The sequence below is a fragment of the Nuphar pumila genome, chromosome 6 (genome assembly GCF_984573655.1).
Source record: "Nuphar pumila chromosome 6, dmNupPumi1.hap1.1, whole genome shotgun sequence".
NCBI lineage: Eukaryota > Viridiplantae > Streptophyta > Magnoliopsida > Nymphaeales > Nymphaeaceae > Nuphar > Nuphar pumila.
The window spans coordinates 23122539-23145664 of record NC_143254.1 but is presented as its reverse complement, the minus strand read 5'-3'; the positions used below and the strand labels follow the sequence as shown (position 1 = coordinate 23145664).

Here is a 23126-nt window from a genome sequence, read left to right as displayed (position 1 = left end):
TCACGAGTACACGACCGTGGAGCAATTAAGCACCTCAAAGCAGCGGCATCCAGTTTGTGCACCCAACTGTAGAATAAGCTAGGGCGGTTCTTTGCAAGTCTTCCCATTCATAATTTTCTAACATCAACTAAACTAATAATTTTGTTATTGAAAAAAAAAACTAAACTAATAATTTACCCATGAGGTCCTGATCAACAATAAGAAAGCCCCAAGACCATGACACACATTTTGGCTTATGGACCATAAATGCCCCTTGAATCAAGTCTCACTCTTCCATTCTTAAAACCAGTGAGAGAAATTCAAACCATACACAAGCAAAGATGCTGTTAATATAAACTGCAATCAAATTAAATTTCAATTTGGGTGACAAACAGGAACAAATGGTTGCTTATCCAACCAAACAAAAAACAAAAACAGAAATGAATATGTTCATGGCAAAGTTCACAGAGAGAACCGACCTAGTCTTACAGTGATTTCACGATCTTGGCAATGAATAGACCACTTGTTTGCGATGTCAGTGGATCAAAGCGTATTGTCTTTGGAATTCTTCCACTCCTACAAGGCCAATGCTTAGCAGAAGATATCTCTTGCAGCTCTGAGAAAAATCAAAATTAAAAGGAACAATTCACTTACCGATCAAAACAACAATGAACTTGATATTATTGTGACTACATTTTTGGGATATGAATAATAGGAAAAGATTATGTAAGCAGAAATTTTTCAAAAAAAAACTGCATTTGTGAGTCGTTGAGTACTGTATATTTTTCTTTCGGCTAATGTGCCTGCTGGATCCACTATGGTAATATGCAAGTGATAGCAAAATTTAGTTATGTGCAGAGCATCGAAGTCAAGTAGTTACATGACAAGAAGGGGAAAAAAGGCTTAGTCAACAGGGATCCATGCATTAACTCGGCAGTGTTTATTGAGTTATTAATGCAGGACAGAAGCAAGATATGTTTGGGTCTAAGATCCGTTTGGATCCATTTGATTTCTTTTGTTTTTTAATTAGATTTAATTAAATATTTAGTATTGCAATGGGTTATAAATTATAACTAGGTATCAGATCTATCTAGGATCCGTATTAGAATTAGGGTTTTTGTGTTTTTCTTCATAAATACTTGTTATAGAGGCTCCATTTAAAGTTGGTTGAATTAGAATCACTATTTTCATTGATTAATGCAAATTAATTTCAACATTTCTTTGGTAGTTTAGCATAGCCAATTAAGAGTAATTGGTAAGGCAGTTAATTCTTGTAACCTCGGCGTGAGGTTACATCAAGTGGTATCAGAGTGGGTTCTCTTTGTCATGTTTTTCACATTTTTCGATAGTGAGGTTACATCAAGTTTGCCTAACAAAAATTGAAATCTAGGAGAAGTGTGTTAGTGAAGAAGTCCGCAAGTTGATATTCAAACATATCATGTGGCAGCGAAATGGTCATCTTCAGAAATTCTCCTCTGACATAATGGCGTCAATCTCGATGTTGTTAGTACGGTCATGGAATGTATTATTCCCAGCAATGTATATGACACTTTTGTTGTCAAATCATAATCTCGATGGTGTTGTTGATGGAACTCACATGTCTTCTAGTGAGCTCTTTTGATGTTGTGGTGGTAATAGCACAATATTCAGCTTATGTGAACAATAAAGACACCTTTTGTTGCTTTTTACATTTTCAAGACACCGGTGAGTCACTTACAAAAACACAAAAGCTAGTAGTTTAGTGTCAATCATTATGATCTCCTCCCCAGTCAGAGTCGCAATTCGTTCACGAAGGGAAGAGGATGACAATAATAATCTATGATTAACAAAATTTCTTAAATATTTAACAATACGCATATCAGCACTCATATGAATTGAGGTAGGAGAGTACTGGATTTGACTAGCAGTGTCTATTGCATAGGATATGTCTGGTCCAGTTATAGTCAAGTATGTCAAGGTACCAATCATTGATCGAGAGTGGGATCATTCAATGGAATTTCATCAACAATCTTCATCTTTGAGTTGATAACTTTGGGCGTATTCACTCTCTTCTCGTCAGTTAGTCCAGACCTGATAATAATCTCAGTAGCAAATTTAGATTGAGTTAACAAATATCCTCGAGGAGAATAAGCCACTTCAATCTCCAAAAAAAATCTAAGAAAACCTAAATCAGTCATTTCAAAATTTTGTTTAAGTACATGCTTAATATGATTTACTCCTTTGTCTTTTCTGTTATGATTATGCCATCAACATAAATGAGTAAAATTATAATACCAACAGCAGATTTCTTAACAAATAAAGTTGTGTTAGCATAGCCTGAAAAATATCCAAGACTAATCATAACAGAACTAAAGTGATCATACCAAGCCTTTTGTGCTTGTTTGAAACTATACAAGGCCTTTTTAAGATGAAGAACCTTTTCATTCGGAATATCATACACGGGTGATAGATCCAATATATACTTCTCTTAATTCTCCATTAAGGAAGACGTTTTTGGCATCCATTTGATAGATGGGTCATTTCCTAATAGCAACCACTACTATAAGTGCTCTAGCAGTAGTCATTCTGGTGACACGAGCAAAAGTCTCATATTCCTCTGAGTATCCTTTGGCTACTAGTCTGACCTTATGTCTTTCAAATATCCCATCACTCTTAGTTTTAACCTTGAAGACTCATCTACATCCTATTGATTTCTTCCCAGGTGGTAAGTTGGTCAATAGGTGGAAGTTCTTTTTGCTTTCTATGAAAGATGTTACTCCTCATTTATTCAAATTCATATTGTAGACCCCCTTATTTTAAAAAAAATTGTTCATTCACAATTTGTTTATTTTTTTGTTGGGCATCTTCGGGAGTTTCCCAAATAGGTTCTATTTTTGCCACTTGATCTCACAACCTTTTACATAGTACTCTCTCGTACTATTTTCTCCTTGCAAGTGTGAATTTTGTCTTGCAACTCTCGTCTATACGCGGCATCACTTTGAGTATAAGTTTGTTTAATAAAGAGCAAAGTTTCAGTAGCTCTTTTAAATTCTAATATGTTCTCACGTGTGTCCTCACTCATACTTCCCATAAATAAGGAAAGGAGCTTTGCATGTCCAATTTCTCATTCTTTTATAGCTTTCTTATAGTTTAAGAAAGCCTTTTCTTTCTCCTCTCCTTTAAAGACCTCTTATTTAATAATTTCATCATTTTCGCTAAAAGTCTTTGTAAGAATAGGTTGTGGTTTCATCGAAGAACCCTCAACATATTCCAACAAGCCTTTTCCGATTAGGATTCTTTTGATGACAATGGCCCATAAGTTATAGTTATTTTCATCAAACTTAATAGGAACCACTCTCACAACTTCCTTATCGGTCATTGAAGAGAGAAGAGAGAAGAGAGAAGAGAGAAGAATAAAAAGATATAGAACCGAGAAGAGTAGAAGGTACTTAGTTTGGCAACGCTCCACAAATTTGTTATGACAAACTCTTTCACTCGACAAAGAATCAACCACACGAGCATCAATCTTCAAGTGAGGCTATGGGCACACTTCCTGAGGTTCTATTGGATCTTCTCGATCTCCCACGAGTCTCTTGAATGCCTCAATAACTTCAATAGAATACCAAAGCTCAGATACCATGTAATGAAATACAAAAATGTCACTTATAGACATACACAATCACACTGACCACTTACGGGTCAATTACATAAACACAAATCAGCCACTTAAGGGCACACAACACATAAAAATATAGGATTTGTATTGAAGAAATGCTCTAAGCAAAAGCATAAATAGGTCTCCCCAACAGCTAAAAATGTAGTCATTGGGGAGATCCCAACCACTCTATGGCCTATTTAACATTTACAATAAAAATATAAAAAATATAAAATATAAAACTACAGCTATTATACAAAAACCAAAATACCCCTATATAAGTAAAAGATCAAAATACCCTCATTATATTGACATCCATCACATAACCCCAAAGCTTTTTTTTCTTGAGGTTGTTTTCCATGGCAGCGGCCCACATCATATAGTTGGAACCAAAGGAGAGATCGATCTTGACATCTTTCTCCATAATGAGGATGAAAAGATAGAGAGTTGAATAGATAGATAAAGAAGAAGGTGGCAAACACACGTCCACCACAAGCTTTATGAGCACACAGTCCCTTGATCTCCACGAACAACTTGCTTTAGGGTTTTTGGCTCTGATACCATATAATGAAATATGCAGAAATACAAAACAAGATCCTCTAAGGGCTAAAAAAATAAAAAACACAAAGTGCACATGCACAAGTCCACTATGGGACAATACAAAAGCCAACAATGGCTATAACAAGAGAACAAAAATATAAAAAAATAATGTCATTATTGATAAAATGCTTAAGCACAAACATAAAAAATACAAAGGGATTCATCCCCTATTTATATACAAAAGATGACTAAAAAAGGGCCATTGGGAGTGCTCCCATCCACTCTTTTGGATAAGGACATTACAAAGACTGTAATGCCCTTGAAAAAATGAAAATAAAAAGGGTGAAAACCCCTAAAGTGTCCCTAATCAACACAAGTAATTACAAGAGAATAAAAAGACCAAAATACCCCTAATGGGTATTTCCTATTACAACACATACAGATAGTGTAATATAAATATATATGTACATAACAATTCATTTTAACAGTTTCTAGCTGAAGGTTCTAAAACAAAATGTCACATGGTAGCTATTATTTGTTATTAAAAAGAAAAACAAGAGAGCAAGGTCAGATCATCATTTAAAAGTTAGAACCAAGTGAATGTTTGTAAGAGAACTAAAGAACCATACTAAGAAGAAACTGCAAAACTAGAATCTTAGATAATGCTGTACCTCCAGAAGGATTGTTTGAAAGAAATTGCTCAACTACATGCTCATTTTGTGCAACTGTCAAGCTGTTCAAAGGAAAGTATAAGCAGAAATAGCCAACTATGACATTAATTAATTTTTTACGAAAGAGCAATAATCTAAAATTTAATAAATTTCATGATGAATATGAAGACAGGATATCTGATTTCCTAACTAGACTTCAATAGATTACCTGCATGTGCTATACACAAGCGACCCCCCAACTTTAAGCAATCTAAAACCATTAGTGAGAAGTTGTAACTGCGCAAAACGAAATAAATAAAATAAGTAGCTAATTATGCAACAGTTTAAATCAACTGAACTACAGAGTTGATAATACAACTAGGAAAAAGATTAACAACTTTAAGCATGGGATATTGAAAACTTAACAAAACAATATACCAAAAACAAAAGGTCAAGATGTCTCATATTTTTGTAAAGGGTAACTTAATTCCTAGAAATTAAGCCAAGTCCCACAATGTCTCCATTATTACTAGAAATCTACAGGTCTGCAACCCAATCACATTGTGCTCCAAGCTTCCTTGTTTTAAGAGTAAATGCATTGTTCTACAAAATAAATGTGGTCTTTTTAGCATCTGCAGGATCTTCTGAAATTCACATAATCCTGCTTACTGTCATGTTGCTCTTTATCCGTGTGACTTCATCCACAAATCAGTTTAAACACACTCAGATGAAAGAACAAACAAAAATGATATGTATGGAAAGAATTTTATTCTCAAGGCATCGTAAGATTATTGCACTGTTGCACTTTCGGTTTGTTAGGTCACGTAAAACATCATAGCCTATTGACTATCAGATATCATCCCCAGGAAAAACATATTTGATCTTCAGGACATCAATTCACATTCTTGGGTGATGAATCATTGATCGTGTAATCACTAGCCTCAAGGAACCTTGACGAGACTTTGGCCAGGCATTGCAAGCAACCTGCATACACTGGCCAAGGCTAGAGGCTGACCTTGCATTTCAAGCTATAGGCATGCACAGGCTAAGTCTGGAGGCCTGGTCGTGCAGCACAAACAAAGCATATGCATAGGTTGAGGTGGGTGGCCAGCAGTGAAGTGACTGCAGGCACTAAAGTTGAAGCACGAGCAAGGCTCATGCAGAGGCCAGAGATGGGCGGCTTCTCAGAGCTGAGCCGAGAGCTATTGAAGACATGATGATTGTGCAGGATGACTTGGGCATGCACTGGGTCACACAGAGGTGAGAAGACAGTGCTAGACTGGTTCGCAGATGAAGGAGGTGATCCTGACCCTCGTGTGCTGCAGTGGGCTACTGCAGTAGAGTGGCCTTGAGGGAGGCAAGGCCAAACACTTGAACAAGGCCTTAGGGCCAAGTGTTGATGTTGCTTACGAATATGTATACTGGGGGCCCTTATATGGGCTCCCCTGGACCCTTGTTGGGCATCTGGAAAGTTAAGTGTACAGCAATAAAATGTGCCAATGTAGCCCTTTGAGAACTCAGTGTTTCTGTGGGTTGGGTCTGGGTGCTTACTCGTTTCTAAGAGTCCCTTGCACATCTAAGTCTTGGTCTTTGCCTTAGATTGTCCCTGGGTTAGCTAGTGCGGGAGTTAGGCTGTTGTGTTAGTTGGGTAAGTGGTGCAGGCCACACAGAAGGCAAACTTAGTGAAAAAGTCTACCCTACGACAACACGTCTATTTTTATAAAGTTTCCCAATATGAATAGCATATTAAAGAATACAATCTAAGAGCAAAAATGGAGTATCTATGTGACTTAGCTTTCATTCTTTGCCTAAATATAAAGAAGCAGACAAACTAGGATAATCCAAATTGGTAATTTACGAATAATAAAATGGTTTCAATTGACCCTCATTTGCCAAAAAAGGTAACCCATGCTTGCCAAAGAAAGAAAATGCATCCCACGATGACTATCTATTTTTTTCTATAAGCATGCACAGCATTACTCAAATAGAACTAAACCATAGCTAAACTGCACACTGCAAATGTTTTGAGATTGGTGATTTGTATCAGCTTCCCTATTTCTCGTAGGCAGAGCTGCATGTGACTAATAGGTGAGAAATACTTATGCAAATAGCTATATTTCCTGGTCATATTTATACAAGTATATCACAGTCATTTGTAATATTCTGTTTACATTAATTAAAGTTGGCATTTCACATGTAAGAAAGACAAAATAAAAAATCAAAACAATTTGAAAGAAAAGTTGATAGTGAGGTAAATTGGCAATGCAGATAGCCGGTTGATGGCATCATATACTTGAAACCAAATATCTTTCCCAAACCAATTCATCATCAGCCATTTGCAAACAGAAACAAAGAACAGATAAGAATGTTCACAAAGAAATGCAACCAAAATGATTTCAATGCAAGATCTATATATAGACCAACAAAAATTAGCCTAGGGAGTAACAAGTAAAGATTTATTTGCCTGAAGGTGTGTCAGTGAACCAATCCTTTGAGCGTCCAACATTCTATGTTGAAGAGTTTCCCATCCCCAATGTTCAAATTTGTGGATGTGCTTAACAGATCCATCATGCGTACACTCAGCATCAACCAAGACCTGACAGAGGATCCCAAAGTTACAGAAGTCAATAGAAATATATACACAATGAAAAATAATAACTGTCCCACTGTGAGTGTATGGTATGTCAAATCTCTATCCCTTTGTGATAGAAGATTTCAAACGAGATCCTAATTTTTCACATGTATGGGCCCCTATATGTGCACTTAAAACTTTTTTCTCTCTTTTCATTGTGTGTATATGTGTGTAGAACTGTAGATAGACACGTGCTCAAACATAGCTCCTGATAGAGTGCATCACTGCATCCCAAAGAGGAGTTAAGTACTACAACCCAAGGGTTAACTAACTGCAAGTTTCAAGACAGACACTTTTCTGAAATAAGATCCCTGCCCTCACAACTTTTATCATTTATTTATATCTTGACATTTCATGTTTTTTTGCTCCTCAACCTTTGGGAGAGAGAATTTCAATCTCTATAAATTATATTAGTAGAATAAGTGTGCATTTTTCTCCAACTCTACATGTACATAACCAAGAACAAAGATGAATATTTATTAATTGTAAATATGGAAGTTTTCAATTTCAAGCTCAACCAAATGGTTGTTCAGCATCTGTATCACATGAACATTTCACTGTGTGCATGTCTTGTGTTTGACATGACGTACTTGGCACGGGTACCAAAACATGCCAGAATGCTTAATGGACACACCAAACCTGCCTTAGACTCAGCCAACACTTTGTCTCTAACTTCATCTATGTATGCTTTTGACTGTTCCTTTGTTGTTTTTTATTATTTATTTCTAAGATATATCTTGCTCGTTATGTACAACCAATTTAAATTTGAATATATTATCAAATGTTTATTAATTATAACGGTTTAGAGTTGTAAAAGATGATACTGATGCTTTAATGATTTAGATTTGATGAGTATAGACCACCTATAATAGAATACATGACAGGCGCTTCACATGGTTCATGTCCATAATTACCAGTGACATAATCCTCCAAAATAGATATCAAAGTGACGACATTTTCAATATGCCTATGGAAAGAAGCATACCTTGTCATATCCTAAATCACTCGCCTCTTCAATTCCAGCTTGAAACAGTTGGTCTTTTCCCAGCCCGACCATCCCAGAATGTTTCCCATAGTATATTAACTCACATGCACCAGCTTTTAAAGTCACAGTTGAATGGACTTTGTTGGCTTGCCTAGCTTTTTTCCTTTCATTCCAAGGTTTTCTAGGCGACCATTCCTGGTAAACATCTGCTGTTCCTTCACATGCAGGTCTCCCTGATTCCTAGACAGGAAACTTTAACATGTAAAAGAAAAGCCTCGTATAGATGTACCTGTGACGGTTGCCAGATGAATGGTATTAAAATACTAGTTCTCAAGAAAAGCAGAAGCATATTTCTACCAAAATTTTCCACTTCGCTCCCATGGATTGGTTGGATGTTCGTGCAAGTTCTCAAAGGCAAGAGGGAAAATGACGTTCCATCTGCCACAAATAGCCGACAGCAATCCCCCATCGCATATTTTTGTAACATTGTCCTGCATGCAGCCAAACGGCTCTTTGAAATGTCCACTCCAGTTAGTGAACCTGAACTACCAAGAAGTTCAGAGAGCATACATAACTTGGCACCTAGCAAAGAGAAAATATGGCAGTCAAGAACCTAGAGCACTAGCAATACTTCCAAGTCTAGCAGTTAAAAAAAAAACTAGTTGTGCCAACAACTTTTGTTCGTTTAAGACATCTATAATCATGAAAGCATCGAAAATGGTATAGAACTTAAGAAACTAGTAAAGTTAAAATGTAGATTCAGGACTCCCTTGTCCAAGGAAATTCAATGATCAAGCCACATATAACTTGGTGCCAGCAAGGATAACAGCTTGTATGAGATCTAAAAGATGAACAAATAATAGTAAGACCCAACATCTGTTTCACCTTTTATAAAACCCAGAAATAAGAAATCAAGGATGTTATGAAGTAAAGTGAGGTCCATACTTGTCTATTGTCTCAGTTGACTGGTTTGACCAAATATCTATAAGGAATATGTATAAGGACATTTTTGTCATACAATGTTTAAAACACATTATCAACAATAGTTATGTCATACATTGTGCAACTTGTTAGAAGATCAGGTAGTGTAGGACTATATTTCTAGCTGGTGTTTCTAATAATTCCACGTGTTTTGAGCTTGTTCAATCATATGTATATGGTCCAATCTTTATAATGTTTATTTTTTGATATAAATACTTTGTTACCTTTGTTGATGACTTTTCCACAAATTACAATTGTTTCCTTGTTGAAGTCTAAAGATGAAGCTTAATTCTATGTTTCAAGTGTATGATAAGATGATTGACACCTAATGACATGCATCAATAAAGATTCTACACACATAAATGGGAAAAAATATGCTTCCCAACATCTACAGAGTTGTCTTAGAAATTATGGCATTGATTTCAAACCTCATGTCCTAACACTCAATAAAATGAAGTTGATAAAAAACAAACACCTCACTTGTGCCCTATTATTTGATCTACACGTTCCTAAGGGCTATTGGTACAAAGTTGTGGTAACTCCAGTCTACCTCATTAATCGCATGCACTCTAATGTTCTTGAAAGAGGTCACCCATTAGTATTCTAAATCCACATGTTCAAACTTTTTCTATCACTCCCAGAGTATTTTGAGTGTAATTGTTATATCCATATACCAATTGGTTATAGAGATGAACTAGATCATAGCGATTCGAAGTGTATGTTCATTGGATACCCTCTTCATCGAAAGGGCTACAAGTGTTATGATCTAGTTATCAAGAAAAGGTAGGTTTCTATGGATTCACCTTCTTTGAAGGTACTCCATATTATAGACACAGTGATGTGAGAAGAGAGCCCCATACTAGACATGAGATATCTACATTTGACCTAGTTCCAATAGAGAATCCTCCTCAAGATGATGATGATGAAAGGAGCAAAAATAAACTTTATATTGTCTAGACCTATTCAAGGGGAGAAAGGAGTATATTTACACCTTCTATGACTGCTCCAAGAGATGACCTGAATCATAGACTTAGGGGAAACATATGAGCATGGTTTTAAAACCCGGTGACTTGTCACTCGGCTCATCCTTGAGTGACTCATGACTCGGCCGGATCATGTTAAGTTTATATTTTATATAAAATAAATATATGTATATACTATGTATATTTTATAGTATGTTATCAATATATTATATATAATATGCATTATATGATATTTTTTATAATATTTTAATGTATAGTATTATTAATGCAATTATAACCATATTTTTATATATAATATACATAATATTTATATTATATTTCATATAATATATGTAATTATATAAAAAATATATCATATATGTATATATATCCATGACTTGGCCGAGTCATGGGCAAACTCGGCAGAGTCATGGGCAAACTCAGCCAAGACATGCTAAAACTCGGCTGACTCGGCCGAGTTTTGAACACAAATGAGTTGTACTGGATTTTGACCCACTACTTGGACGATCCGGGCCGAGTCACGGGGTTGACCCGGTGAGTCTTCAAACTATGCATACGAGAATGAGGCACATGATGCTTCTCAACCAATAGTGACCTTGACGTACCAATACCATTCGAAATGGAAAGAAATCATACAACCCATACCCCATCTACAACTTTGTTTCTCACAATTCCCCATCCTAGTCCTGCAAAGCATTCATTGTCAACTGTGAATTAGTAATACTCCCAACAATGTGAAAGAGGCATTGAGGACTCCATACTGAAGAGATGCAATGGTGCAATAGATGTAGGCACTTGAAAGAAATTAGACTTGGAAGATTGTAACCCTTCCTTGGGGAAAAAGGTAGCTAGACGTAAACGGGGGTATACCATAGTGTATTCAGGCCAAATGGACCAACTAAAAGACATAAATCAAGGCTAGTGGCAAAGAAATACACTTAGACATATAGGATTGACTATTAGAAAACCTTAGTACTTCTGGCGAAATTGAACTCCATTAGAGTGCTCCTCTCCCTAACAGCCTATAAATCATGGGGATTGCATTAGCTAGATGTTAAGATTACTTTCCTTGGTGAAATCTACAGAGGAAGTATAAATCATGTGAATTGTTGCCAGATTCCTGAAGCAATATACAATAAAATTCAAAATGTCAACAATAGGCAACATATGCATGTACCTCATCTAAATTTTCAAGTAACATCTACAAAAAAAGATGACCAATTACAATCTATCTATCTCATACAAATCAAGCATTATCATGTTTCAGCCAGTAACTACAAAACTGCAGTTGTGCATGTATCAATTGTACACAAATATTTAGTTTTTTGTATTGAAGATATTCAAAGCTTAATTAATTGCAGAGCGATGAAAAGGAGAACAGATGGGAAGCATACGGCTGAACAAACAATAAAGAAAGCAAAGTGGAATCATGACATAAGAAAATCAAGATACCTGGGGCAGCACAAAGATCAAGGATGTGATCCCCTGGGGAAACATCCAATGCTTTGACAGCAGCTCCTGATGCAGCATCAATTCCATATATCTGAATTGATTGGATTTATTTAGCAACACCAAACAACCAAGGAATATTGAAAGTAACAACTTATATGAGAAAAAGCTTCAAATCCATATATCTGAATTGATTGGATTTAATTAGCAACACCAAAAAAGACACCAAGGAATATTGAAAGTAACAACTTATATGAGAAGAAGCATCAGAAATTGAATGTCTGGAGTTTGTAAAAGCCAAAATCCTATATTGTATATATTATGTATGAATGGAGTTTATAAAAGCCAAGTCATGTCTTATAAATTATGCTATAGATATTATTTCTAAAGAAACACAAGCTGATAAATGAAGTTACTTTTCTCATACAGACATATCACAAGTTATCATTGGGTACTTGTGGAGCTTCTTTGAACTAAACAGATAAAGAAGAGACTACAAGGGGTTGCCCACATGGTATCTGGCTCGTGGATAGGGAGATATCCCCTTACCCCTGAGTTCAAGTCCCTGTGTAGGTACCTTCTTCCTGCAAAGAAGAAGGCTCCTTGGGGTTGAGGGGGGGTGCCATCAGAGTTTTAAGCAGACGGGATAGCAACCATAGGTATGGCAGGCTATGACCAGCATGGCCAGGTCTCCAGCCTCGGGTGTGGTTTCTCTGTGTAATAAATGGAAAAAAGAAAACAGATAAAGAAGAATTCCTGTATGTTGTACTTTGAACTGTAGCATGTTATATTCATGTGTCAAGCTTCTTTTAAAGCTTTAGAAAGATTTCAGAAGAATCGAGAATGTATATGATCTACCAGGTTTATGATCTCATAAGTAAAGTAGCTCCAAGATTTAGATGGACTCAGTGTTGTGAAAAGCGTTGAGGCGTAGCGAGGCGCTCCACCAAAATCTGAGGCGAGGCGTAAGCCTCGAGGCGTAAAGCGTAAGCCTCAAAGTTTTTTTTTTAAAAAAACTTAAAAAAACTATAAAAAAATATTTAAAATTATAAATAAATAAATAAAATCTTTATTGATGAAGCAACAACCAAACAACAAACAACAACAACAACTACGCCTTCATCACAAAACAATTGGGGTCGGCGATATGAACCAACAAAGAAAATCATTCTGGGTCTTCCACATGAATCCTTCTCCTCCATTCATTTCTATCCAATGCCATGTCCTCGGTGAGGTTCAAAGCATTCATATCCTTTCCTATCACCTCCATCCATGTCTTCCTAGGCCTACCCCGACCTCTTTTAACTAATATATTTTCCCATTTCTCCATCCTTCTAACTGGAGCATCATTAGGCCTTCGTCGAATATGTCCAAACCACCGTAAACGATTCTCTCTCATCTTATTTTCAATGGGTGCAACGCCTACCTTCTTACGTATCTCCTCGTTCCGAATCTTATCTTTTATTGTATTTCCACACATCCATCTCAGCATACGCATCTCAGCTACACTCATTTTTTGAATATGATGTCTCTTAGCAGCCCAACATTATGTACCATATAGTAAAGCGGGCCTAATAGTCATCCTATAAAACTTTCCCTTCAACCGCAATGGCATTCTACGATCGCACAACACTCCAGTTGCACTCTTTCATTTCATCCACCCAACCTTTTGTTAAAATATAGCTTGCGTATGGATCTGGATCCAGATCCATACACATGGTATGTTAATGAAACACATGTTGTTTTACTCTCATCAATGGCATCCTTGTAATATCTCTCATATTACAAGGATAGTTGTATTTTTGCTGATTATACAATATGGTTAGGGCTTGGAGGTCGAGCATTGTGAGCCGCCCCAGCCATTGTGTTCTCTCTCTCTCTCTCTCTCTCTCTCTCTCTCTCTCTCTCTTTCTCTCTCTCTCTCTCTCTCTCTCTCTCTCTCTCTCTCTCTCTCTCTCTCTCTCTCTCTCTCTCTCTCTCGCCCTGTTTCCTGTTAATGCTATAGCAGATATGAAATCTGATATGGTATCAGAGCTCAGACCATCCTGTGCGTGAAGACCTTCTGAAACAGCGTATCCTCTTTCAGCGTGATCTTCCCTAGCGTATCCTCTTCCAGCGTGAACAGCAGCGTGATCTTCCCCTTATGAAACAGTGTACCCTCTTTCAGCGTGAACAGCAGAACTCCCTGTGCGTGAGGAAGTTCTGAAATAGCGTGATCTCCCCCTGTGCGTGAACAGCAGAACTCCCTTCTGCGTGTTCCACCTGACAGCAGTAGCGTGTTCATCCTAACAGCGTTTCCTCCTCTTCTGAAATTTCTGGAACAGCAGCATCGTGTTCCTCCTTCAGCGTGAAGACTCTCTGGAATAGCAGCAGCGTGATCCCCTGTGCGTGAACAGCAGAACTCCCTTCTGCGTGTTCCACCCGATAGCAGCAGCGTGATCTCCCCTTTCTGAAATTGCGTTTCCTCCTTCTGAAACAACGTTTCCTCCTTCAGTGTGCTCATCGACTGTGTGTTGGTTACTATTTCAGATGATTGCACTGCGGCGGATCTGTGGAGTAAACTGTCACAGACTTACTCTCAGATATCAGAATCCCGAGTTATGTTCTTAAAAAATGAATTTCAAAGTTTGAAGAAAGGCTCCATGACAGTCATGGATGCATAGGCCGCTTGAAGAGTATTACTGATCAATTGACTGTTGTTGGAAGTGCTATTGCAGATAAAGATAAAGTTCAACAACTCCTCAATGGATTGGGTCCTGACTTTGACATGTTTACCACAGCTTTATCATGCCTTCCTCACTTGCCCACTTTTGACGACCTCCAAGCGAAACTTCTCCAGCATGAGATGGTTATGAAGCAAAGGGCAGAAGGAAATGAATCAACTCGTCCTCATTCAGTTTTGGCCATGGACACTTCTGTAGGTTTTGAACGATGGAATGGAGGGCATCAAGGAGGCACAGGCCGCGGACGTTTTGGGCAGGGAGGACGTGGTATCTTGCCTACACCTAATATTTCAGGGGGTTTTAACACAGGGAATCAGAGGAGAGTGCCCACTTGTTTTCTATGTAACAAAAGAGGACATGTGAAAGTTGATTGTTGGTTCAACCTACAGAATAGAGGAAAAATAAACAAAATTGAAAATAAATCTGCTACTGCTGTGGACACAAAAGGGCCATCCACAGATGTGCAACAACTTTTGTTATCAGCATTGTCACAGATGACGATCAAGCAAAATGAACAAGGCGAATGGTATGTTGATTCAGGTGTCGCCACGCATGTTACGGGTAATGCGGGTAAGTTATCTCACTTATTGCCTTATTTTGAAAAAGGTAGTATAGTTACGGGAGATGGAACTTATCACTCCATTAGTCATACTGGCAATGCACATATCCCTATGTCAAAGTCCTCACTTCACTTGTCCAATGTCCTTCTTGCTCCTAATATTAAAAAGAACATTGTCTCTGTAGCTAAACTTGTTGACGATATGAATTCTTCTGTCGAATTTACTCCCTCTTCTGTTTATGTTAAGGATCTACGAACGAAGGAGATGTTCGCTAAGGGGGAGCGACAAGGAAACATGTACGTCTTCAAGGAGCTTCCTTCAGTGTCTTCGTCTTCAGTCCCAGTTCTCCAATTGAAGTCGTCCAAGCATTCTTCAGTGAGTCTTTATTTTTTCCTTCATTGGCAGTTTTTAATTCATCTCATTGTAATAAGCCAGATATTTGGCATAGTCGTTTGGGACATTGTAATCAAGGTTTCGTTAAAAACCTTGTATCTGATGGTCTCCTTCCAGAGTCTAGTTTATGTTCCTCATGCGAACTCTGCAAAAGTCATGTTCTTCCTTTTCATATTATAAATAAAAGAGCTTTAAAGCCATTTGAGATTATTTGTTTTGATGTTTGGGGACCCGCACCTATTCCTTCTCTTTCTGGCAGTCGTTACTATGTTATCCTTATTGATTCCTATTCCCGTTATACTTGGATATATTTCTTAAAACACAAGCATGAAGTTTTTCAAATATTTCGGGAATTCCATTCGATGGTCAAAACAAAGTTTGCTTGTGATATTGTGCATTTCCAATGTGATGGTGGAGGAGAGTATTCATCGAACGAGTTTATTGCCTTTCTTCGGGATAAAGGAATAAGTCGACAGGTTTCTTGCCCTCATACTCCTCAACAAAATGGGGTTGCAGAGCGGAAACACAGGCATATTGTTGAGAGCGCGATAAGCATGTTACATGATAGCAATGTGCCCGTTAGTCTCTGGACAGAAGTTTTTCACACATCTGTTTATATCATAAATCGTCTTCCTATGGCACTTTTGGATCGTAAATCTCCCTATTATACTTTATTCGGGCAACATCCCTCTTACGATCAGTTGCGTGCTTTTGGTTGTGTATGTTATGTACATATTGATTCATCTCTGCGAAATAAGTTTCAGGACAAGGTTGTTAAGTACAGATTTGTTGGGTATGCAGATGAATACAAAGGTTATCGATGCTATGATCCTACTACAAAACGTATTAGGACCTCCAGAAATGTTGTTTTTGACGAACGAAATTTTCAGGTCAATGACTCTGCAGCGGTGTCATCTCGAGAATTAGAAGTATATGATCCATGGATGAGCGCAAATCTTTTTGCTAATACAGGAGAAACATGTCAGACAAATTGTCCTTCCTTCGACTTGAGTAGGGAGTTGAATGACTCACAAATACATGTTGAATCATCTCCAATTGAGCCAACCCCAGTAGAACGCTTCTCTGGACAGGTATACACTAGACGGGACAAAAATACAGAGCCGAGGTATGTGGAAAGCATCGCCAATGATCCGGCTCAAAGGCCGTCACGCATTAAGCATCCTATTCAACGATGGGTGAGTTATGAGACCTTCTCTCTTGATTTCCAGTTGTTTATGTCTCAGCTCACAAAACAGGCTAAACCCACTTGTTTTACTCAAGCTCTTCAATCCCGTCATTGGACTGAAGCTATGAATGAAGAAATGGAAGCCCTTCATGAATGCCAGACTTGGGAAATAGTCCCTCGGCCAGAAGGAAAGAATGTAGTTGGCTCAAAATGGGTTTATAAAACAAAATATAAGCCTGAAGGAAGCATTGACAGATATAAGGCACGACTTGTTGCTCGAGGATTCACACAACAATATGGTGAAGACTACGATGAAACTTTTAGTCCGGTAGTCAAAATGGGTACTATTTGTGTCATCATATCCCTAGCAGTCGATCGAGGTTGGAGCCTTAGCCAGATGGATGTTAAAAAATGCATTTTTGCATGGAACTTTAAAGGAAGAAGTGTATATGGAGCAACCTCCTGGTTATGCCGAGAAGGACCCTACTGCCTGGGTGTGCAAACTAAGGAAATCTCTGTATGGGTTGAAACAGGCATCCCGTTCCTGGTTTGAAAGTTTCTCTATGCAAATTCAGAGTTATGGTTTTAGAAGATGCTCTCTGGATCATTCCCTTTTTATTTGCCAAAAGACAGACATTGTTATACTTCTTATATATGTTGATGACATTGTGATCACTGGGAGTTCAGATAATCATGTGCAAGGCGTGAAGCAATTTTTAATGAAAACTTTCAAAATGAAAGATTTAGGGGAGTTGAGGTACTTTCTTGGTGTGGAAGTTGACAGACAACAAGACACATTAACACTCATGCAACAAAAATACACTCTTGACCTTCTGGAAAGAGCCGGGATGACGAATTGCAAACCAGTCAGTACTCCTAGTGTATTACACCAAAGACTGAGCTCTGAAGATGGTCATCTTTGTGTCAACCCTACAATGTATAGAAGTCTCGTGGGAATGTTACAGTACTTGACGTTTACCAGACCTGATATAGTTTATGTTGTCAATCAGGTATCCCAGTTTATGCATGCTCCAACGGAGGGTCATATGGAAGCTGTGAAGCGCATTCTACGTTATTTAAAATGAACTATAGGAGACGGACTTGTTTATCGCAAGAACGATAATTTGCATAGAGGACATGAACTCATCACTTATACAGACGCAGATTGGGCAGGGGATCCAGATGAGAGACGATCTGTCTCTGGATATTGTGTATATATTGGACACAATTTAGTGTCCTGCATCAGCAGAAAACAAAAGGCAGTGGCACGATCGAGTACAGAGGCTGAATACAGATCGATGGCTGCAGGCACGGCAGAAGCCACATGGATTAGACACTTATTGAGTGATCTTGGGGAGACAATTACTCGATCTCTTCTTCTATGTGACAATCAAAGCGCAATAAACATTGCATGTAATCCTATCCAGCATAGCAGAACGAAGCACATTGAGATTGATCAACATTTCATACGGCAGAAAGTCGAGATGAAGGAGATAGAACTACGTCATGTTCGAACAGAAGATCAAGTGGCAGACTTGTTTACCAAGGGGTTAACAGGACGTCAATTTTGGCTATTGAAGAGCAAGTTGTACATGATCCAAAATCACGTACAACTTGAGGGAGGGTGTTAAAATATAGCTTGCGTATGGATCTGGATCCAGATCCATACGCATGGTATGTTAATGAAACACATGTTTTACTCTCATTAATGGCATCCTTGTAATATCTCTGATATTACAAGGATAGTTGTATTTTTGCTGATTATATAATATGGTTAGGGCTTGGAGGTCGAGCATTGTGAGCCGCCCCAGCCATTGTGTTCTCTCTCTCTCTCTCTCTCTCTCTCTCTCTCTCTCTCTCTCTCCCTCTCTTTCTCTCTCGCCCTGTTTCCTGTTAATGCTATAGAAGATGTGAAATCTGATACCTTTATCCTATGATTTACATCTCCATCAATTTCTCCATACTTTTGAACGATAGATCCCAAATATTTGAAAGAATCATCCACCGGTATTTCTTGCTCACCAAGCTTCACTACACTCCCATCTCTATTTCGTTGCTTACTAAATCAACATTCCATGTATTCTGTCTTACTCTTACTCAACTAAAAAAATCTCAAATAAATACTGGAAAAAAAAATATGAGAAAAACAAACGAATTATTCTGCGCATGAACTGCAGAAAAACAAACGAATTTTCATAAAACAATTTTTTGTCAAAAATTATTGTGTTTTCTTTGCCAAGAAAATTATGAGATTTGTGACACTACTTCTTACATATGTTTCTTGTTTTCGTATGAATTTGTGCAATCCATTTCACCAAGCAACCGGGTCCTACGGAACCCATTGAAGTGGGCTGCTGCAACCAAGAAATTACTACAATGCCTTGCTAAAAAGGGTCGGGGCATCTGCCTCAATCCGACTCCTTCAACATTCAAGGAATTCCCGCCGGGTCCTGCCTGCCCCGAATACTTGGAGACGTACCGGAGATCGCCGAGAAGGTGTACGTGGAGACGTACTGGAGATCGTTCCAGACCAGGGATGTGTTCACAATATGGGGCATCCTTCAGCTCCTCCATCAGTATTCAAGCAGAATTCCGGATCTGGATCTCATGTTCAACTGTGGCGATGTCCCGGTGGTCCCGAGACGGATCTATGGAGATAAAGGGCTCGTGCCGCCGCCCATGTTTTATTACTGTGGGGACGACGCCACACAAGATATCGTGTTCCCAGATTGGTCCTTCTGGGGTTGGTAAATATATGTGCATCCATTTCGGATATCTCCCATCTCAGCTTTTTTCTCATAAGATATGAGCATGGCATCAATATTCTTAAACCCGCTGATTCTGGGTCGAATCTGGATCTGGATCTGGATCACTCTGAACTTTCTTGTAGTGAGTGGTTCTCCTCTTAATCTGACCAAGCCCAAACCTAGAATGAGCCAAGCAGATCAAATAGAATTTATTGGCTCAACCTGATTGGAAAGGAGCTTTGATAAGGTCTGCCTAGTTTTTCAATCAAATCCAGATCTGGTCCAGTCCGACTCTCTGGGAACCTAAATACATTATGGCTCAGTAAGGGTCAGACTAAGGATCCAGACACAACAAAGACAGACGAGAATTAGGTGAAATCGAGTTAGACATGGCGGTGATTTCAACATATTATATCTTTTTCACTGTCAAACACGCGTATCAAAAATTTCCCCAATGACACCGCCAACGGTCTCAAGACCGAGAGACAGAGGGGTGACATTGAGAAGAAGCAGGTCCTGCACCGTTTCGTTGCCCTCTCCGCTCAAAATGGCGGCCTGGACAGCAACACCGTAGGCGACGACCTCATCAGGGTTGATGCTCTTGCAGAGCTCGTTCCCATCAACTGATGCACCTTGGGAATCCTAGTCGCCTGAGAGCCCTGGGGTTGCCGGTAATATCTTTCTTATGCTTCCTCTTGAACTCCTGAACAAAGTGGTTCACCATCCGGTTGTTGAAGTCCTCCCCACCAAGATGGGTGTCTCCCGCCGTAGACTTGACCTTGAAGATACCCTCTTCAATGGTGAGAAGAGAGACAACGAAGGTACCGCCGCCGAGATCGAAGATGAGGACGTTCTTCTCGCCCGCGCTTGTGGCCTTCTTGTCTAGACCATAGGCGATAGCAGTGGAGGTGGGCTCGTTGATGATACGCATCATGTTCAAGCCAACGATGACAGCGGCGGTGTGTGCCTCAGTCTGAGGCGCGTCTCGCCTCAAGGCGTGCGCCTCAAGGCATGCGCCTCAAGGCGTGCGCCTCAAGGCCTATGAGGCGCACGCCTCAGGGGTATTGCGCTTTATACCTGCGCCTCAAGGCACAAAGGCCCTCGCCTTGAGGCGAGGCGCGCTTTTTGCGCCTTGAGGCGAGGCGTGCTTTTTGCGCCTTGAGGCGCGTTTTTAATAACACTGGATGGACTCTTTGGTTATGCAAGATAGAAGTGATTATTTATTAACAAAAAGGACATAACATATTTTTTAAAAGTCTTCTGCTCTCACTGTGACATAAATGCATGAAACAAACACAAAATATTGACACCTTAGCTTTGGGAACAAGATCATTATGAACTAAATTTTATGTTCAACACAAAGATACAGGATTACCTTTCCTTGACAATACACCTTAGAACTTGCAATCTGAATTTGTGGTGGAATCGCAAAGAAACCTGGAAGCCAGTTCACACTCTCAAGCTTACACCCAAGCTCATCTTCCACCTCAGCAAGTAGAGACTCAGAATCTGGCTTCAACCTTGGCAACACAAAATAGTACCTTAAAAGATGGAAGGAATAAAAAAGAGAAAATACAAACGGAAACTAGAATTATATAGTTTATTAGCTGGGAAATGATGATCACAAGTAACATTAAATACAATCGAGAAAAGTTCCTATTGTTGGCTCTATGCCATAGAGCTGGTGATACTCCAATCATGTATGAATGAGCACCCCTCCAACCAGCATAAGTGGGGCCATAGACAAAAGTTCCCATGCGGTTGGCCCATCATCAGCACTATGATATAGAGACAAAGATAAGATTTGTACAATCCATGATTGATTGCCCATAAGATTCGATTTGCAGAACAAACAGGGAGTTAGAGCATCACTAAATTAGTGTTAATCACATTGGTCAAGCAATTTAAGGTCTGTATATTGAAGAATGTCAAGACTGCTTTCAGAATGGAGGTGCTTTTGGAATGCACACTCTATGGTGGCGGTACAGTTGTTAGATGGATGATTTATAGAAGAGAAAGATGTTCTTTTCTTTCTAAAAGGGTGTCCGACGTGCATGTTTAGATGGCCCTGCTGGAATAAACAAGAATGCAAGTTCTCAAAATTCAGGGTCTAACTGGGTGGCCAGACTGTAAAAGCATGGATTTCTAGTGAACTTGTCATCCTTGATGATCATCAGACATCAACAATAATGCTTAAGCACATCCAAAGACCATGTATTCTCCCAGAACCCTTCGATCTGATCTACAATTGCACCGCATTTGAAGGTAAAATGTGTAGCTACTATTGTGGGGCACTCAACAAGAATCCTATAAAATAGCATTCAATCTATGCCTTACTCCAAAAAATAAGTTTGTCAATCGCCAATCATTTACAGAGATACAAAATTATTTTCTAAATTATGCACCCTTTAATTCAATTAGCATAGATAGGTCTCGGAATTTCACAGTTGAAAATGTGACCCTAAAGTAACTGAAAGGAGAAGCAATTTCATGACACATAAAGGATATCAAACCAACAAAAAACCTCCAAAACTCAGACCGCAGTAATGGAATGTTATTCCTCTAAGAAAAGTGCACCAAATGATTTAGAGAAAAGGAATAAACAAAATGACTCTAAACGAATAAAACCCAAGATTCCATTCTCCATTTCTATTCAAGAACAGAAATTGACAATAAAAATCCAAACCAACAGTCAACCTGGCAATTGACAAGGAAACGCACTCAAAGGTACAAAAAGACAGATGAAACTAAAATGGAAAAGGAGAGAAGGAACAAACCTTATGTATCGAGGAAGGTTATCAACCTTGCTGTAGATCGAAGCATCGAGGCCGTTTGTCGCCAGGAAATCCAGAAGAGCCTCCGGCAAGGGAATATTCTGGGAGGATTCCCTTCTGGGTGATGCATCAGAAGGCTCTGAGAGATTCCGAACTTCCATTCAAAGACCAATTTTTGCCCCACTTGAACTTGGTCGCAAACTGATGCAAACAACAAAGAATTTGAATCTATCTACATCGGGAAACCGTGATTTAGCGGAATTTCTTGATCTCCTCTTACAACAAGGAGAATTTAGCGACGGCAATTGAACCGCTAGGGTTTATGAAGGCACTCTTTCTACTCGATAGCCTGGAAGGTGATCCGAGGTGTAGCGGATCATCCAACAACCTGAGTTGTAACGAAATGTGACTGTTCCTTTCCCCATATCGATTCTTCCACGCCCTGTGAGAAAACAACCTCATAGCATCCTTAAACCCTGAACCCTAGAATCTCAAAGTGCCAACTCGGAAGTTTTGGTCCTCAAAAAAAACATAAAACCCTCGTACTCCATTTTGGATGACGTAGATTGGGTAAGCCAAAGCTCTAGGTGAGGAGGGACAAGACCGGGAGTTGGTTTGGGTTTCCTCGTAAATAAATAAGATTTATATGTATATATATATAATGCTACGGCCACTTGCTCTCACAATGGTTGTACGTTTTATCTTCTTTTTTTTTTTTAATTAAACCTGATGGATGTACTCAACTATCATGCTTTGGATCATGTTTTTTATATAAAAATAAGATTTTTGAAGTCATAAAAATTTAATATATTATGAGCCATTCTTTTTAAAGTTCTTAAAAGTATACATTTATGTTATAATCATGTTATCCAAAACTTGTTTTCTACCATTATAGATCATTTTTATAGGG

At 38.7% G+C, this 23126-nt stretch overlaps 1 protein-coding gene across 3 annotated transcripts; it reads right to left on the bottom strand.

The window, feature by feature from the left end:
* Window positions 1–324: 324 nt before the first annotated feature.
* LOC149834330 (S-adenosyl-L-methionine-dependent methyltransferases superfamily protein) lies at window positions 325–22895 on the bottom strand. Of its 3 annotated transcripts, XR_016432523.1 has the most exons (10): window positions 22220–22821; window positions 20818–20962; window positions 11837–11927; window positions 8778–9002; window positions 8421–8653; window positions 7268–7399; window positions 5033–5100; window positions 4825–4886; window positions 3408–3567; window positions 458–595 (listed from the first exon to the last, which is right to left on the bottom strand). XR_016432523.1 is itself a non-coding variant. In XM_090010070.1 (9 exons), the coding sequence occupies exons 1-9, from the start codon at window positions 22375–22377 to the stop codon at window positions 465–467; spliced, it is 1245 nt and encodes a 414-aa protein (XP_089866196.1). In that variant the 5' UTR covers window positions 22378–22895; the 3' UTR covers window positions 325–464. The 3 variants fall into 3 exon arrangements, 2 of the variants coding, with proteins under 2 accessions (XP_089866196.1, XP_089866197.1); XM_090010070.1 differs by lacking the exon at window positions 3408–3567 and having other exon boundaries at window positions 325–595; window positions 22220–22895; XM_090010071.1 differs by lacking the exons at window positions 458–595; window positions 3408–3567; window positions 4825–4886 and having other exon boundaries at window positions 5029–5100.
* Window positions 22896–23126: the final 231 nt, after the last annotated feature.